The 19,849-nt window shown below is 38.7% G+C and overlaps 4 protein-coding genes across 4 annotated transcripts in view; 2 read left to right on the top strand and 2 right to left on the bottom strand.

The window, feature by feature from the left end:
* The first annotated feature begins 3,289 nt into the window (after positions 1–3,289).
* LOC137587350 (trichohyalin-like) lies at positions 3,290–6,487 on the top strand. The gene is made up of 3 exons (XM_068303710.1): positions 3,290–3,478; positions 3,548–4,226; positions 4,291–6,487. The coding sequence occupies exons 2-3, from the start codon at positions 3,828–3,830 to the stop codon at positions 5,968–5,970; spliced, it is 2,079 nt and encodes a 692-aa protein (XP_068159811.1). The 5' UTR covers positions 3,290–3,478; positions 3,548–3,827; the 3' UTR covers positions 5,971–6,487.
* A 2,275-nt stretch (positions 6,488–8,762) lies between these two features.
* LOC137586585 (uncharacterized) lies at positions 8,763–10,324 on the top strand. Its single transcript, XM_068302678.1, is given in 5 exon segments — positions 8,763–8,993; positions 8,995–9,387; positions 9,459–9,767; positions 9,827–10,201; positions 10,203–10,324. Coding segments are annotated over 5 exon segments (1,290 nt in total). The 5' UTR covers positions 8,763–8,816; the 3' UTR covers positions 10,239–10,324.
* tw (Protein O-mannosyl-transferase 2) lies at positions 10,313–13,252 on the bottom strand. The gene is given in 12 exon segments (XM_068302679.1): positions 10,313–10,567; positions 10,631–10,889; positions 10,891–10,965; positions 11,031–11,179; positions 11,240–11,480; positions 11,537–11,743; positions 11,799–12,373; positions 12,427–12,535; positions 12,600–12,704; positions 12,773–12,857; positions 12,927–13,010; positions 13,096–13,252. Coding segments are annotated over 12 exon segments (2,205 nt in total). The 5' UTR covers positions 13,218–13,252; the 3' UTR covers positions 10,313–10,373.
* A 1,078-nt stretch (positions 13,253–14,330) lies between these two features.
* LOC137586832 (monocarboxylate transporter 9) overlaps positions 14,331–19,849 on the bottom strand; it is a 16,869-nt gene continuing 11,350 nt past the window's right edge. Inside the window, exons 2-4 of the mRNA XM_068303008.1 lie at positions 16,408–17,854; positions 16,140–16,331; positions 14,331–16,067 (exon numbers count right to left, since the gene is read on the bottom strand). Coding sequence (XP_068159109.1) covers positions 15,862–16,067; positions 16,140–16,331; positions 16,408–17,854 — 1,845 coding nt within the window. The 3' untranslated portion in view covers positions 14,331–15,861. The remainder of the gene's footprint in view (positions 16,068–16,139; positions 16,332–16,407; positions 17,855–19,849) is intronic.

Here is a 19,849-nt window from a genome sequence, read left to right on the forward strand (position 1 = left end):
TTTCGTTTGTATACACGGGCAGAGACTAAAGGATAAAACAGGACGAAACAGGAATTTAGAATTTCTCCACTTGAATCAAACTTTGTTTTTTTCAGGATGTTTTTACTTTTGTTCACATCGGTCAAGTCGAAACCAAAAAAAAAAAAAAAAATAATATTAAATAAATATATATATTTTTATATATTTATAGAAATATATCTAGAGGTACTGTTAGGTAGAAACGAAATTGTATAATGAACAACAAATGCCCTTAAAGTTGCATGTTGATTTTTGCCTTTCGTATCTGGCCCACTAGATCGAACTAACTGATTTGAGAGACAAATGCCATAAAACACAAAGCACATTTCACATTTCGAAAACTCAAAAAAAAAAAAAAAAAAAAACAACAAAAAAACAAAACAAACTCAAAAGAATATATCGTCTTTTCTTTGTTTGTTATTTTGTTTCGCTTCTGTTCTGTTTTTTTTCCTTCCTTTCGTTTTTTGTCATTATTAATTGAAATTTTTGAATTTTAATTTTCGAATTTGGTTATTTTTCTTGTTTTTGTCTTTTTGTTTTTGCCCCCACACACCGTTTATGATTGAAGCTCAAAATGAACTAACAAATGCGCTGCTGCTGCAGCGACTGCGGCAATGGCGGCGGCAGAGGCAGAGCGACGTCTGCGACTGTTTACGGTCAACTGTTGCTGCTGCTGCTCACTCTCTCTGTGTCTCTCTGTCTCTCTCTATTGCAAGTAGCCTTCTTTGTGCATAATTCCAAGATTAACAAGAAGCAAAAGAGTTTAATTCTGCGCAGAGAAAGCAAAAGCCATCATAGAGTGAGAAAGAGAGAGAATTCTCTCTCACATCGAACAAAGAAAAAGTCAAACAAAATGGACTTTCCTTTCTCTCATTCCCTTTGTCATCCTCTGCGAATTGCGACTAAAACAAATCGAGTGTCGTCATGTGCTTGCTCATGGATATATCTAGAGATATCTTTTAGAAGCTTCGCAAGCTACAAGTGGTAGACAGAGAGAGAGAGAGAGAGAGTGAGAGAGTCGCTATGTGGGCGACAGAGTTGACGGGGGGGGCATATCTCATAAGCTTTTGCTTCCTTGCAGCACAGTGGTATCAAACTAGCTAAAAATGAACTCACAGTTTTCACACTTACCCAATTCAGACAAAAGTTTTCCAAGACACTTGAGAAATATTCACGTAAATGTCTTACCAAACATTCAACTTCACTCGATGGCTTCAAAAAGTCAACTGGCTTAAATCGTTGCTTAGCCTGAATAGGTAGGCAGGACGAGTAGGCAGGCAGGCAGGATGGGCAGGCAGGCAGGCAACAATTGAAACCGATTAAAAACACATTGCATTCTTCTTCGACGATAAGGCCAAATGACATTGCTGTCTACCTGGCCAAAAACCGTCGCGACAAGCAACCGCATGTTATTCTCATCATAATAATCATGTAATGTAATAAAATTCTTTTTCATTTACCTGAACAATTTGTTCCTTTTTTGCCTGTCCAAGGACCACTGTGTCTGTGTGTTTACTTTGAAAGAAGCAAAAAGCAGAAGCTTTCTCTATTGGCCAAAGCTTTTGATTGAAACTTGGCTGACTTGAGAATAAGATGATTCTCTATGTCTCCGATAAGCCTGTTTTGCACTCTTTCTGTTTTGTGCTGCAAATTCTAAACAATATGAATATGTTCGTTGTCCGTTGTCCAATGGCCAATGGCCAAGAGCACGTACGATCGACAAAAACAAAACAGAAGAAGGCCACGAGCAACGTCTTTGGCTGAGATACTGAAAACAAGAACACACAAAACCGCAAAAAAAGAGTCTAAAGAAATGAAAACATTTTGCAAAAGGTTAAGATATGATGAAGCTCCTCCCCAACCCCCCACACACACTTGAACTCGCACTTCTCTTTCCTCTTGTCAACAACAAAAAACACAATTAGGACACATGCAAAGTGGAGTAAGACACACACACACACCCACACACACACACACACACATTGCAAATAACTACTTTTTTTTTCATTTTTCGCTGAGAGCAAATAAAAATGTGTCATTGTGTCATGTTTAACTTGTTTTTTTTTTTTTTGTATATATTTGTTTATGTTTTATTTCGCTACCAATTGGCGGTAGAGAAAGATAAGCCCAATCCGTGAGATTGAATGAAAATTAGTTACCAAAAGAATTTCTTCATCTCTTTACCAATTGAAATTTAAAGACATTTAGATTCTCGATTTCTGTATGCGAATTGTGGACAACTCTATGAGAGAACTGCATGAATGCATTTTGATCTTTATTGAAATATATATGAAAACAAAAGTTTCACTCTTTACTCTACTTAAGTAGAAGCATGATTCCATTAATGTCGATTAGTTTATCATCTAGCCCAGAGTCTTGGACAGACAAACCTCATCTACTCCCTACCCATTCTTGGCTATCTTGTTCTATTATTAGCACCATTTTTACTCTGTTTCCATCTTCCCATCCTTCAGTCCACTCTATGACAAAGTCATTCAATATCTCTCTGTCCAAAATACTCACTAATATTCGACTCTTTAAAGATAAATGTAACTAAACTCTGTGAATAGATACTTAAACTGTCTGAATTGCAATTGCAGTTGATTACAAAGACAAAAATGAATAAACATTCATTTATATTCATTCAAAATTGACTTCTTTTCAAAGTGAATGCCATTTATGAGGTTTATTTAAAGGATTACATTTAGTTTGTTATGAATAAAGTAAAGAATTGAATTTAGTTTAAGACCAACTTCAGTTTTCTCTATTAAGTTTTGAATTTTTGATATCAAATGACAAACCGAAAACCTGGTCTATATTTAAAAGACCTTTGAGAACGTTTTACTTAAGTTTCGAAATCTTAATCGAATAATATATGTTCATGGACTTGTGTTTGCTCTTTTCAAAAAGTGATTTCCAGTGTTTGCAGCTCCCCTCACCGCCTATGACTTTGTACTTTCATCGTGCTATGAGCTACAACTCTGAAAATACACACATATAAAGAAATAATACACACACACACACAGTTACACCTTGTCTCATAGATTTGGGTCTAAGGATGAAATCAAGAGGGCCTTGACAACAATTCGAATTTGCTTTTGGCCCACATAGAGAATTCAGCCTTAGGAGATTTCATTTAATTTTAGTCAGCGAGTGTGAAAACAACTAAATATATAAAACGGAAAACTAAAAAATAAAAAATTCTAACTAATAATAATCACAGTAAAACAAAAACAAACAAAAAAAAAAATAGTAAAAAAAAAGTGAAAAAAAATAGTAAAAAAAATAGTAAAAAAAGTGAAAAAAAGTTGAAAAAAAATTTAAGGAATTTATTTTTTTGATCAGTTCTTGAATTTTTATTTCGGTTGTTTTAGGTTTTGGTCCTTTTTTTTTTTTTTTTAAAATGAATCAAAAAGAAGATCATCCTCCAAAGGAGATTATCATCAATTCGGGAACTGGGGTGAGTCTGAACATGCCTAAACAAGGCAAGAAGCACAGGACGAACATCATCCCCCATCAAATTTTGCAGGACAACGGGAACTATGTAGATCCGTCTGCTGCTTTGGACTATCCGAGGGAAGTAGAGGAGCAGCATGAGCAGCAGGTACAAGAGCAGGTTCCACAGGACCAACAGGCCGAACAGGACCCACAGGACGCCAACCAGCAGGAGCTGCCACAGGCTGCCGCAGTTCTAAATACTGAATCTTCATTCCGGCAGAGTGCAACAAGCGACAGTGATGAGTTAGAAGCAGTAGGCGACATTATGCCAGCAGGCAATCAAATGAATAGTATAAATATCAGTATAAGCAATGATAATGACTTTTCGCATGGACTGGGCGCCTTTGATGGGGGGTGTTGGTGGAGCAGCTACATCCATCATAACCACAACAACCACCACTATAACCACTGCCACAGCTGCAACCACAATAACAACGACCACCACAACTGGAGGACCCATCTATGTGAATGCGCCTTGTGGCCGATATGATATGCCATTCTTTGCCAGTAACCTACGTTATTATCCACATTTGCCACAACCAATTTGGGTAGCCAAATATCAGACTTACGAAGACTTCAAGATCAATGGGTCCAGAATTGACCGACAGATTCCGAAGCCCCGATGCTTTCACCACAGCCATCCTGGATGTCTTTCGGGAACTCCCTTGATTGGAAATCTTTATACGCACCGTCGTTCGCCAAATGCTTTGGTAGTTGTTATCTCCTCTCTCTCTCTCTCTCTAGATACTTTAACGTGTTTTTGATCTCTTTCAGAATCACGAGACTTTCTGTGAGACCTATAATCCCATTGCGGCCGATGCTGGATCTCTTGGTACTGGTGCTGGTGCTACTATTGATCAGGAAATGGATGTTTGGCATCAATTGTCTTATAATATACGTGATTTCATCTGTCAGCCAGATGGGGAACTTCCGTTTTCTATAAATGATATCAGGACGATGACTGCCATGGATTTGGCTTGGCTTCTAATATCGGCACACTTGATGCATAATCCAACTAATGAGCCACAGTTGCTTGGTCTACAGCAGCCGCAGCAGCAGCAGGAACAGCCGCAACAGCAGCAGCAGGAGGAACAGTCACAGCAGCAGCAGCAGGAACAGCCATTGCCACATCAACAGCAGCAGCCATCGCCATGTCAACATTCTAGTGATTCTTGTGCCTTGACTCGGCCACAGCCACAAGAGCCGCAGGAAATGTTTCTGTTTGATTGGCGAATTGAGCAGGATCGTCAGTTGCTTAATAATTACAACTCAGAGCAGTTGCGTAGCTTTGTCGAAATGGATTCGGAATTGCGTCAATCGGCATCGGAACTGAACGATAATCATAGATATTTGCTGCAATGTCAAGAGGAGCTGCAACATCAATACCACCGTGAGCGGGCGATGCAGAATCGACAAATTGACAAACAGCAGGAACAGGAGGAACAGGAACAGCAAATGCAGCAACGCCAACGCCGACAATATCAAGACCGACAGCTCGAACTCCTCGAACAGATGCTACAGCAACCAGGCAGACCACTGCAGCAACGAATTCCAGAATGGGCCAGACAGGGTAATCGCATTCCATACGAACCTAATCAATTGTACAGTAGTCTCATCCCAATGGAGAATGATATTCGTGAACATCGACTGCGTATGCTGCGGCAGCAACAACTTTACGATGATTATGAGCCGGAACCGCTGGTTGGGTATAATTTTCCTAGATCACATATGCATTCGCTCCAGCAGCAGGAGCGCGATCGAGAGCGTCATGAGCGTCAAGACCGTCAAGAACCAGAATGGGCCAGACAGGGTAATCGCAATTCGTACACTCCATACGAACCTCATCAATTGTACAGTAGTCTTATCCCAATGGAGAATGATATTCGTGAACATCGACTGCGTATGCTGCGGCAGCAACAACTTTACGATGATTATGAGCCGGAACCGCTGGTTGAGTATACTTTTGTTAGATCACATATGCATTCGCTCCAGCAGCAGGAGCGCGAACGACAGCGTAATGAGCGTGAAGACCGTCTGCAACGGGAACGCCAACACCATGAGCGACTACGTAGTCGCCTCGAACATGAACGTCGTCGAGAGCAGGAACGTCGTAGAGAGCAGGAACGTCGTCGAGAGCAGGAACGTCAGGAGGTGGAGCGTGAACGACGGGAGCAGGAGCAGCTACAGAAGGAGCGCTTTGAGCAGGAGCGTCAAGAACTGCAACAACTGGAACGCCAACTGGAACTTCTGCAACAGGAGCGTCAACAATTGGAACATCAGAAGCGGCAACTACTGCAAGAGCTGAGTAACGTTACATTCGATATTGCCAATAACGATGAAGATGGCTTAGGCCACCAGAGGACCGAGGAATTCGTTCAATGGGCTGTTATGTACGTCTCTTGGTTAGTAGACCTTGCGGCAAGCTTGGGAATTCCGAATCCCACGCAACATTAATATGAGAAAAGGTTAAAGCAGCAGCAACAATCACACTAACAGCAATACAAATAAAAACATAGGCAAAACCAATGGCAAAAAATCACAAGAAAGGCAATAGCAAAACCCAACAAGAATAGCAACATCACAAGCAACAGCAACAAATATAATAGTAACAACAATGGCAACATCAGCAACAGTGGCAACAACAACAACAGTTTAACTACCAATAACAGCAGCAACAATCCAAACACCAGCAACATCGATGGCTTATCTGGCAACACCACCAACACCAACACCAACACCAACACCAAAACACCAACAACAAAAGCGGCAGCAACAAAATCAAAATTTCTTTTATCTGTATCTATGTATATATCTTTATACTCAAGAGCCGAACTTCTTTTGTAAGGATCAAATTGATTTTATAATGAGAGCATTCAATGTATGCATTCAAAGACTTTGTACCAATGGACAAAGAAGGCGGCACCTTGATTTGGAGACAATAAATTCTATTCGTTATATCTGGAGCATTAAATTCCCATTGAGTCCTTATTGGGTAGGATTTAAGGGCGATGAGAAGAATTTCCTTCTGCCTACAGTTTGATGTAAATTTAAAGTAAAAAGATTTCGTCCCCCATCTGTCGTTCTATCTGAGCCTTTACAAGTGCGCTTCAAGGGGTTGCAATTGATGGAGTCTATTTAAGTTTTTAATTAACTGAATTTAGTTCAAGTTTAATGCACTTTTTGCGCATCGCCTCTTCTGGCTACTCAAAAAGGCTTGACACATTCGAATAGGTAGGCAATTGTTATGTATACCTAAAGTAAAGTACTTGAGTTTTGACACCATTCATAATGGGGATATCGATTATCAATATCTATATCAATCTATAGTGGGTGAAAGCAATGGAGGGCAACGACTCGGTAATACCCTGTCATCTGTCAAATAGGGAAACATTAATTGCCGATAAAGAACAGATATAGGGAAACTATCTTGAATGATGTAATTGAAATGAAAGTTGAGAATATCATTATGGATAAACTATTAAAAGAAATGTCTTCAGAACTCCAAGCAATGGGTATAACCCTCTTACTCCATACCCTAGTGTGAGACGTAGTCATGTTACAAGGGTTGAGGGTACGAAAAAAGGAGTTCAAGTATCTTATTGTTTACGTCTGAAAGATTAAGTTTAGTAGACATATCTGTATTAAATTTCAAAAACCTTTCAATTGAAAATCAATTCATTAGCAATTATTTAACAACAGATTAGATCTACTTTGTAGTTAGTTGAATGACAATCAATATAATCAATTTCATTTAGTTTAAGAGATTAGCTTTTATACATACATACATATATTGGCATTCAAACTTACTAAAACTGATTAAGAGACTTTGGTCAAGTGAAGATCCAAAGATCATTGAACTTTAATAATTAATAATTTTCGGTTCATATAGGCAATTTTGTGTTGTTCTCCTCTCTCTCTCTCTCTCTCTCTCTTTCTTTGCTGTCTTGCTATCTTCCTCGATGCCACGAGAAATCTGTTTGCTTTGTTTGATTAAAAACGTGGCTTTTAATGTGGTCAAATGGCCAGTGGTCAGTTAAAGTCACATATATATATATATATATATATATAGAATAGCTAGTTCAATTAAATCGTATTTTATCACTTTACTTTTACCGTCACGTTTGCAATGTCTATATAGAAATTATGTATTGTCCTCTTTTGGCATATCTGCACGAATTGGTTACCCTCAGCTATGTATAATGATGATGCAATCGGCCAGAATGGCTAGATATATACAATACTTTAGTTTTAAATTTGAACTTATTTTAACCCGCATCTAGTATGGATCTAGCCTATATATTTACGATATCGCCAGACGTTTGTAGTTAAATGGAACATTGTTGATTTAGTGCTTAGATGTGAGTGGAGGGTGTCCGGAATTGGTGTCAAATTTGCGTGACTTTTGAGTGGCGCACCTGTGATACAGAGTATCTCAAAGTCGAATGATGTAATCCAATGGAATTTTATTGAATGGCAACAATGTGTTTAGAATTTGTCTGTCTTTTTTCCCTGTTCTCTAATCGTACATATGTATATACTCTTTCTTTTTAAAATCTTTGAGTAAGAATATGGTTATACATACATATATTGATTGGAATACACTCGAAGAAATTGCTAGAAGAAAGTATTTTCCATGTCTCTATTTACTTTTATTGCTCTCCATCTCTTTCGTACTTCTTAGCATTATGGATAAGACAAATTTTTGGTGGAATAAGTTTATTAACATTAAACCAGTTGAAAATCACAAGTGAATCTTTTTTTCCGCTGAGTGCAATTCAGTTAAGGGTAAGGCGTTTAATGAGATGCGATCAACATATATTATCAAGCAAATGAAGGCACCTGATAAGCGCCATCTAGTCAAGGAACCACGTGCAGCATCTGCAGCAGCATTTCATAATCAATTTAGGAATTCCAGACAAGTTGTAATAAATATGAACAAGGTGCAGCAGTCGCTAATCCAGAATGCATATCCAGGGATGCATTCAACTCGAATGAGTGAAAGCTGTGTTGGCCCAAAGTCCAAGCTAACTTTTCAAGACTAAAGACTAAAGAGACTTGTGATTGCTACATAAGTGCAGAAAATATGTGTAGACACTTGAAAACAGACAATAGACAAACGAGAGCAGTGTCTATGTGTGCATTAGACTTAGCCATATCAATGTGTGTATGTATTAGATGTATTGCCAGATAACCCAACCTAGAACTCATACCGATTTCTTCACCTAATAAATATTTAATAAAGTTGCTCGTCTTGCTGGCCACACAGTCTCGCTAGAGCAAACGCTGTTGCAACAGCCATCATGAAACTAACGGAGGATCCAATGGCGCCCAATGGCCAGACAAACGCGGCCCATAATTGTGATGTGCCACCAAAGTATCTGAACGAGGACTTCTTTAAGGCCGCCCTCGAGGATGGACTAAGGGATATGCGTGTCGATATTAAGAAAATCATATTTGCCGAATCGAGCGGCGGCGGCGGGGGAGAACTATTGCAGCAAGATCTATCGGGCCAAGGCTCTTTATCGTAGTAGCAAACGGCAATTGGATGAAGAATTGGCATTGATTGTGAAGAGTATAGCCATCACACCGGCCACACAATTTCTGGAAGAATTGGCCGTCTATTTGCGTGAGAAAATCTTCTATTTCGACGTGCTTGGCAAATTGGAAGTCCTGATTGGTGATGGCACAAAATTTGGTGCCAAATGTTTCTATACGACCCGACAGCCCATACAAACGATCGTATTCGATGATCTAACACAATATGGCTATAAATTGGCCAATCGTCAGAGTGGCCTGAACGAGGAACATTGTGTGATTATATTAAAGAAATTGGGTAAATTTCATGCCAGTTCCATGATATTGGCTGAGAAGGTAACTATACAATTCTCTGCTCTCTCTCTTCCTTTCTCCGATTCAATCTCTCGATCTCTCTTTCTCTGTAGGAGCCCAGTGTGCGAGAGCACTTCACTAGCGGCATGCTGGATGAGAACTATATAAGAACCAATGAAAGATTCATTAATTTCATGACTCTGCAGCTGCGCACACTGGCCAACCTGGTGGCCAAATGGACGGATGACGACTATGAGCAGTTGGCCAGGAAGTTGCATCGCCATTGCGACAATCTAAAAGAGAATTTGGTAATGACAGGACGTCCACAGGCCAATGAGTTGACTGTCTTGAATCATGGTGACCTTTGGGTTAATAATTTCATGTACAAATACGATAATCAACAGCCAATTGATGCGATTTTCGTAAGTACTACAATTAACAACTGAAACTGATCTGAAATGCAAAAATCCTTTTTTCTTAGGTTGACTTTCAAAACAGCTTCTTTGGCAGTCCCGGCTGTGATATCAATTTCTTTCTCAATAGCAGCGTTCAATTGAATATACTGATCCATCGACGGGAGTTCCTTATCGAAACGTATTATCAATCATTGCGCGAGAGCTTAGAATCGATGCACTCGACTTTGATACCCAGCTATAAGGATATACAGAACGAAATCCGGGCACGTGAGCTATACGGCTTCTTCTCATCATATGCCTTCTTGCCCATGGTGACAATGAGAAAGGAGGATTCATATGACATTAGCATTGAGGCCCTGACCGATCAGGAATTTGCCATCAAAAAGGTTCAATTGATGTTCACATCGAATCCACGTACCACAGATACTTTGCGTTATGCCCCTGAAACGTTTCGATCAATTGGGTATTTTTGACTAAAATGGGTACTCTTACATTTTGTTTGGTTTTTTTTTTGTTTTTTTGTTAGACTGTTAAGAATAATAAACGAAATATGCTTATCATGATGTGAATTTAATACTAATTATTAATAAATAGCATCGAATTTCGATTAGATTAGAATTCCCAAGTGGAAAGCCATTTAAGGCCATACATGGTGGAATTTTTCTCATTGGCCAATGGACCGCTCATGCCATAGGCCAGAGGTGAAAATACCAGAAAACTGTAGCCAATTCCTGAAAGCATTAGACCCATTAATATATGTTGTAGATATTTGGGTAGATTTTTGATAATGTAATCAAACATAACACCTGAAAGAAAACAGAAACAAATGTTGGTATCATCAGCGAAAGAGAGATTTTTAGTTTGATTACCCGTCAACATGGAGTTGAAAATCAAGGCAGGAAAATAATGATGAAAATAAAGAACTCTGCCCATTGCCCAGAATGGTAGATAGTGCAGAATCCAGCCAATGAACAGCCAAGCAGCTGCCTGCAATGACATGACACTTGATTTCCCCTTTGATCCTGCTAAAGAATCACTTTGATCTGCTGATGTTAGCAAAGTTTGGCCAGCTCTGCGTTGCTCTACAATGGCATTCCATAGGAAGACTATCACAAAGAGTACCAAAAAAGATGAGATTACTCCACCATATAATGGGATTGCCCAATAAATAAATGCGATAGCTATTTCCGGAAAAGAATTGACCCTGAGAGAAGAGAAAACAATATAATCTCACGTTGATATAGATAGTTGCTGTTACATGTAGTTTACCCTGTAATTGATGGGCCACTGCCAGGGTCGACTGGTTATTTCGCCCTCTTTGGGTTTTAGTCCGGCATTGCCTTGCAGCATTACGGCATGGGATTCAAAGAAACGTGCTATAAATCCCGGAGCATACATGCTAAAGTTTACACTTGGCACTTGACAAAGGAATGAATAACGATTATTAGTTTCCAAATGTGTGATGTCCAAAGTCTTACATAGATTATGCTGATTGTCCTCGACATTCCATTGGGCCATTTTATCGCGTATATTGGGATTACAGGACACTTCCTGCTGCTCGAAACCCCATTTCGGCAGTTGTTTGCCACTCGAGGTAAGGGCACAGTTTTGTAAATAATGTATAAACATCAAACGCGAAGTAACCGTGTGTATGGAATCGTTGACTTTGCCACCCACCGTGACCACACGCCACACATCGTTGACATCGCCAATGCCCAGCTGGAAGATCAAGAGCATAAACCAAAGGTACCATAGGTAGGAATAATCCAACTAACCTCACCATAGCCCGTGACTTGAAGATGCTTCTTGGTCATGGGTGCCGGTTCGCTGTGAGAATGAAGATTTCGTCGGGTAACCGCATGCTCGAGGCGTATCAGATCGCCATGACGCAGCAATTGAAGCTTTCCGTTTGGTGTCTGTTGTTTGTTGTATGGCTTAATGAGCCATTTGTTGTTATCGTCCTTGTGTGTGTAGGTCGTAATCTGGGCAATCAAAACAATGCATCATTGATTGACATAAATTTATGCTTCTACTTACCTGTTGCTGTCTGGCGCCAGCTCCTTTCGGATAGAGATGAAAATGTGAATGCAAATAGCCGCCGCCAGTCTTATGATTCTTAATTGTAACCACCGCTCCATAGGCCACATCCCGGGGCATGCTGGCATTATACAGCGAATTGCCAATTAAACGCGATTGGAATGCCGAACTATAGAAACCATCACCATTTCCACTGCGGTTCAGCACTTGCAGATGTATGTAGAAAAATATAACGTATAGGAGAATGGGCCAGAGAATCAAAGTGAGAGCACGACAGGCAATTTGTTTGATAGTCTCGACAATCGGCTGACCTAGATCACCCAAGATTAACCACAACTCTGTGGCTGTATGCAGACCCACCAGTAGAACCACAAAAAGACCAACAAATTTCACACTAATCGTACAGGAGAGCATGGTGCCGGTCACAAATAGCCAGAGCCACCATCTCAATGTATAAGACTGGCCCGATGCAGTGGTTTTTGATATCTTCACCATGCCCCACACCGAACCCATCATAAAGAACAGAAGAATGGGATCCAAAAGTATATACTGATTCAAAGTCAGAATGCCAACGTCTAATGGAAAGAAAACGAGTGTTAGATGCATGACAGGGATTTTGTCAGCTTACCAAAAATCAAATAGGCAGCCGATAATAAAGCAGCCTCATGAGATCTGGTCAAATCGTAGACAGTATCGAAGCCCATGGGCATTATCAGAGCACCCAAAGTGGTACAAAACTGCAAGAGGAATTCGGTTTATAAATAAACATCATCGAGTAATAAACATAAGTATATAGCTTACATATCGCATGCCCTGATAACGTGTCTCATTGTATTTATCGCCAGGTTTCTCAAACGGAAATGTACCATTATAGCCAGTTAAATAGCCAGACAGACCGATAAGCATCTTAGGAAAATGTTGAACAAGTTTTAAATCAAAGAATTTGTATTTGTCTTTTGAAAACCTATTCTCACCTTACCCAATGGCGGATGTACATCGAAAAAGAATGTACGATTTATATACCAACTGCCCATTTTGCCAAAGTGCGTCTCATCCCAACTGCAATGAGATGAGATTCCAGAGTTAACTCTGGAATGGAATTTCCATATATGGAATGCATTTACTTACCATATGTGATCGGGTTCGGTTACCTTGTAGAAACGTGTGGCAAAGGTAATTGTAAATACTAAAACCAAAAGACACCACCAGCGCCTGCAAAAGGAGGGAGACAAACAAATTGAATTTTCAAGTTCGTTGCCTGAGTCTTTTGTTTTTGTTTTCAGTTCTTTGTTTTTACCAAGAGTTGTTCTCATCCTCCCCCGCCTTTGTTATTGTCGTCGGCGTTGCCTTGATATTGGCTTTGCCAGTGGTCTTAACTTTTTCCGATTTCGTTTGACTTTTTTCCACACTTGCCGCCATTTTGATTTATTTGGAAAATTAATGAAAAACCAAAAGAAAAATTAAAATCAAATACAAATAACAGAACTGCACATTTTCTTTTGCTGCCAACGTCAACAGAAAAACCAAAGCAAGTGGAGAATGCTTTCTCTTTCGGCCTTTTGGCATTCTTAGACATCTTACAAACAATCGGAAACCGGTTTCATTTTGGCTTTTGCTGGCAACAGCTGCTTACGGCCAAGCTTAAAAGACGATATATATATAGACCAGTAAAAAGTTATCGATAAGACTCTGAGAGTTCAGTTTCTTGGCATACTTTATGGGGTTAAATGGAAATACATTCTCATTGCTTTTTAGTTACTTGCATACTTTTAGGCATTCTTTTCAATTGTTGTTTGGCAGATTGAAACTTAAATACTCACTCACTTTTAGGCCAAAATTTAATCGGTCCGATGTAAATATACAACTCTGTAACATACTTGCAGGCAATCAAAAGATATTCAAATGTTATTTATATATCATTTCTTTATTAGGGTTTTGTTTGTTGTTTTTCATCGATCAAAACTCGTATTCATCTGGCATGGGCTTTTTCTTTAGTTTTCACCTCCAAAAGGTGTAGAAACTATTTGTTTTAGATTTACAAAATTGTTCTCTCACTTTCAATACTGAAAAATTGACATTCTCTGCCAAAGTCTGCCCCCTAAAGTATACAGTAATCATGTTATTCACAAGCTTATAACTCTCTATAAACAATGTTTGTCATCGGACTGTTCATGGAATACTTTAGGGGGCAAAGTTCTTTACATTTCATGGCCTTTAATAGGAATTGCTCAAAAATTAAAGCTAATTAAATCCATTCGTGTATCTGATAAACTTAATTTTCATCCACTCACATTGCAAATGGTCATAAAATCATTCAATCATCTGACTTTTGATCATATCTAAATTATTTGCCTTTAAAATTTCGACAATAATTATTTTTCATCCAACTTGAGTATAATTTTTAGTTGATTGATTGACTTTAAGTCAAAATATGATTGATTGGTCTTATCATTTGGATATAGACCTTAGGATTTATCAAAAAAATTGTTAAAGTCTCTCCCCAAATGATAAATCTGTATTCATATCTTCATCTGGCGTATAATAAGTTGATTTATTTATATATAGTTTTTAGATTTATATTCTGGCATTATTAGCTTGGCTTATATATTATGTATGTATGTATAATAGTTAACGCTAAGATCAGTGTTTGTTAATTGGGATTGCTTGATCCTATGGTGGGCCTCTCTCTCTCTCTCTCTCTTTCTCTCTTTCTATCTCTTTCTTCTAATCGATTTCAGGAATATATCCTCTGTCATACTTAGTTGTAATATCATACTTATGGCTGTATATAGGCACCAAATTTTGTAATATTTTCAATCTTAAACAAATTTCAATTGCATCCCTCCATATATAAACTGATCAACTGATCTGTATATATAAACTTATGATCATTGTATCTATGTAGTATATATATTTAAGTAGTTATATATAAATGGTACATTTTAAAGCCAGCCATTTTGTATAGTTTGTCTTAGTTGTCGGCTTATAAGTTGCTTGTGGTCGTCTTTAGTGTTATATATATATAAGTAAATAGTTATAGTTGGTTTTCAAGTAGGTAATTAAGTAGTTAACTTTAATTTCTAGCTTATAAACTATCTTTGAACTATCACATACAAGTTCACTAGTAAACAAAATGGAGAGATGATAACTGAAAAAAACAAAAAAGGTTCACAAAATATACATCAAATAATTATCTGGTTTGGTCCAGCATTTAAACGCACTTCGTTGGTGTTTTACAATAATTAAAAAAAAAAAAAAAATTATATAAGAAAGAAAATCCCATAGCGGAATTGCTTACTAAGACAAAATCTATTCATATGAATATAATATAAATTTAGCTATAATTTTCTTTTCTTTTGTTTTCCAAATGTCTATGAAACTTGGCTGAGTTCTAATACATTTTCTGGCTTATAAACGAATTGCAAATGATTTGCCAGAAAAAAACAACAAAAACTCGTTATACAATTACAAGTTTAATCTATGTACTGCTTATATATATGCAATTATTTTGGTATATTGACTGTGGTAGTTGAAAAAGAAAAAGAAACAAAAATTATATATATAAATTGATTCGTTTTGGCGATAATGAAATACTTTTTACACTAGACTGATCTTTGTTTGAAAATTATTTGAATTATTTTAGTTGGTTTATCTAAAGAAAAAACTAAATGATATAAGGCCATGTGAAAATAGAATATGATCTCAAGATAAAATTGGTTTAGTTTTCTCTCTAGATATTCAATTGTGTTTCTCTTTTCATACAACAAAGAATCAGTCTTATATATGTATAGGTACTTATAGAGAACAACTTGAGTTTTCAGTTTGTTGTTTAGTTTAGTTTAATTTAGTTAACTTGCTGTTGATTTTACTTGATGAAATGTCTAAAATATCACAATACTCCAAAGTAACTTTTTGGAGGCTGTATTGTTTATATGGTTAGCAAGAGAATCGTCTACCTTGCATACATATGTATGTATGTGTGTGTATACCTATCAAATATATGCATATATATAGTACATAAATCTACATTATAATCCCCCTCGCAAGGCAGCTGCATTTCAATTTAAAGTTTGACATTTTGCTGAGCTGCTGTCGCTGTCGCTGACGTCGCGTCCTGTGTGGGAACTTGGGCGGCATCTGCGGTACGTCGACGGGATTGAATGTATTCGACCAGATACTCAATGCCCCAGGCGAAGGCACACATCAAGATGCAGATGCTTTGTGTGTGTATGCAAATTGGATAACTGTCTGTCACATCACGTATAAGACCTGACAAGAAGAACGATGACAAATTATGGAGTAAAGAAGAATGACAAAAACTAAAAGCTGACTCTCACTTACCAATTAGTGGACCGAATGAGATCACAAATAAGGCCTTGCCCACCAGATGCCAGCCAAAGGCCGAGGGTAGCTTCTCCAATGAGCAATATTCGGATACGGTCAATGTGAAGTTACTCAAAGCTGATCCTCGGAAGAAACCGCAAATGGATAACCAAATCATAAGTTGGGTCCAATCTGTTTGCTCGGCCATGACTGAAAAACACAAATGACAATCAATAAAGGAGCAAGTCACTTGACTGGAACACCCTTATTCTCAGACAATACTCACTTGATCGTGTGATGGCCACAAAAATGATGGAGACAAGGAAAACGGTACGCTTCTTGATTGTGGTCCTGTCGAATATCGGGGGCAGGACAATACGTGCCGCAATATCCGTAATGGCCGTTATCGAGAGGCAAAAGGCAACATCGGCTTTCTTATAGCCAAGGTTGGCGAAAAAGAAGGGCGTGACCATTTTGAAGTTCATCTCAGCCACATAGAAAATGGAGAGGCCAAAGAGTAGATTGAGGAACATTTTATCCTTCAGCATGGCAATGTCGAGCAGATCGGCAAAACGACGCCAGAAGCCTTGCTTTTTGGCCTTCTTTTGCTTGGAGTTATCCTCCTCCTGTTTGTCCAGTTCGGTGGTGGTGGGCTTCATTTTAATAAAGCTATCCCTGTGTCCGCCAAGGACAATGCTGCCGGTGGCAGTGCCAACACGACGCAGCTCTCGATCATTCTGCTCGAACTCATCGTCGCCTGTATTGAGATGCACCTGCAGAATAGATCCAGTGAAGTCCATATACGATAGATTCGATGTGACCGAAGCCTTGCGGCAACGCAACTGTGTGGCATTAATCTCCGCCTGCGAGGGATATCCATCACCATGAACTCCAGCCCCATGGGCGGCAGACTGAACGCCGGCCAGCGACATGATGCGAGGAAAAGTGGGTCGCTTGGGTAGGCCCAACCTGGAGCCGTTCATCGTATTCATGGCCATTTCCGAGTAGTTCTTACGCATCGAGTGTTTGTGAAAGAGCAATGTGTTCATCTCGGGCAATGCATCCTCCTCCGCAGTAGCCGCCGTGGTGGTGCCATCCTCCTTGATCACCTTAAACTCAGGTGCAAGCGATGCTGGCGCCCCACCGACAGTCAATTGCGGTTGCGGCGTGGGCAGGGCCGATATGCACATCAACTCCTCGTCATCGAACTCCTCCTTCATGTGCCACTTCACCGGTTGCAGCAGCACCGATCCCACAGTGGCGTTCAGTGCCACACCGGCCAGCAGTAGGACGGCACCGCTGAAATTGTAGGCCTCGAGTAGCACTCGGACCAGCTGCGGCATTATCAACATTCCCATGGCCGTGCCAGCCATAGACAAGCCCACCGCCTGGCCACGTTTATGCTTAAAGTAATGATTGAGAGCCACAAAAGCTGCCGATGTCGACAGTCCCACGCCAATGCCATTGATAACCGAATATGTGCTTAGAATGTGGGCCATGCTGGTGGCCGGCGAGGTGAGAGCCAGTCCCAGTCCACAGAGCATTGATCCTGCAATGGCCACCTTGCGGTACGAGAACTCCTTCAGCAGCGGACCCACAAATAGACCCGAGAAATTCATGCAGACATCCAGGGCACTAATAATGATGGCTGCTCCAGTCGTGCCGACATTCAACTCCTTTAATGTGTCACCGAAAAGTAATCCAAACGATGGCTCAATAGATCGAGTGGCCAGCTGCAAAAAGGCAAAAGAAAGGACTTTTCCTATGAGAATCAACTATTTGGAATCTGTCGTTTAGAAGGCTTAAAGAAACCATTAATAAGAAATCTATCTATAAGATCCTTGAACTAAAATATCGATCCTATAGAGTCTACTCTAAACTACCTAAAAATGATATTCCATGCATTTGGCTTTAAAAATTTCTATTTCAAATGATGAGAGAGAAAATTCTGTTGGATATTTGCAAAGATATAAATTATTGCTAGTAAAAAGAAATGTAATTTCAGTTTTCTGTTTATATTATTTATGACGAATTTTCATTTGTTTTGGTTTTTGGGTGTTGAACGTTTTTGGCAGGGCTAATTCCATCATTTTCATATTGCCCTCATAAATTTCTGTGCGGGCAAAAGAAACGAATATAATTTGCAGTAGAAACAATCTAAAAAAACATTGTGTACCGGACATTGAAATACATATACATATATGTACATACATATGCATATAATGCTTATATACTGAACATTGCAGATAAATCGCCAGTATACATAGGGGATACGTCATTGTAATATGGGTGAGTTCTTATCAAGTATTACGTAGTTATACTGCGGGTGCGGGACTAACTAAATGTTACGACTGCTACTTAATGTACTTGTATATACATACATATGTACATACATATGTACTTTGTGTGTCTATATCAATCCAATCAATGCACTTCAAATGATCAGTTTTGTCATGTGGAGAAGAGGGAAACTTCCATTATCATGCATTGGGCTTATGATTGATTATATGGCCAAGGTACATAGATAGAGTTTAAGACATTGAAGAATCGCACACACACACATAGAGAGAGAGTCAAGTGTAATACACGACAATCTTTGGAATAGAGGGTACTCAAAGAATCGGTCAATTTCTAGTTACTTCGATTAACTATCTATATCAGCAATGATTATGTCATCAAAGGCAGATGCTTGGGGAAACTTACAATATATATTGATTCGAGGTTTTCTTTTGCTGTGATTTGCTGAACCTTTGGATTATGTTTAATATTGTTTTCAGATCCCTTTGGTCTCCATACAATTCGTTTATGGGGCGTTTTATTGGAAAGCATTTATTGCTCTGATAATTGAATTATCGTCAATTGAAATAAAAAGAGTCAATCAATCAGTCAATCAGTCAGTCAGTGGGCTAGTCACGTGGACATTTAGTGCTGCAATCGAATGAATGGCCATTCAGTGATTTTGGTTTTTGTTTTCGTCAAATGATCAATCTGTAATCCGTTGGTAATTTGATCTTATACAAGTTCTTCTAGTTATTTATTTGCTTTTCCACTTTTCACATGTTTCCCCCACTAGCATTAAGTGTAATGTTTAAATAAATCTTCTTTAGCGAATAACAGCAAAAATTTTCAAACAAAGTGGAAGATCGTGTGCCACCCAGCAACGCTCTAAATCAACTTTTATATATATTTCAATTCCTATTTATTCGTCTCACACCCAAGTACATTTAAGCCACATTTTGACTGTGTTGGCCTGGGTAATGGCAATTGGCTGCTGTTTTATTTGTGTGTGAGTCTGTGTTTTTTTTCACTCTATGCGAAATTTGTGCAAATTAGTGACTTTGATTATTTTTAAACCTTCTGTGCAATATTTTCAAATTCAATTCACATGTAGCCTGATTTGCCGCATCTGACGTGACAACAAAACGATCGGAATATATATATATACTATATACGAGTTGTGTTTAAATAATTTACATATTTTCAAAGTAAATGTCAGACTGTTTACTTCTTTAAGGTATTAGCTTAATGAAACGATCTGGTTTAAGTCATAATTCTATATGGAAAATATTGAAAAATTTCCATAAATTAGGGAGAGGAAAAGGGAAACACTCAGAAGTCAGCACTGTGTAAAAATGTCTATAAAAATTTACAGATTGTTGTGAATTATTTAATTTTACATGGGAAACTCGAAGAGAACGAGGGTGGTTTTGAAAATATGTGTTTCTTTT

Source organism: Drosophila tropicalis, unplaced genomic scaffold, assembly GCF_018151085.1.
Source record: "Drosophila tropicalis isolate 14030-0801.00 unplaced genomic scaffold, ASM1815108v1 contig_158, whole genome shotgun sequence".
Classification (NCBI taxonomy): domain Eukaryota; kingdom Metazoa; phylum Arthropoda; class Insecta; order Diptera; family Drosophilidae; genus Drosophila; species Drosophila tropicalis.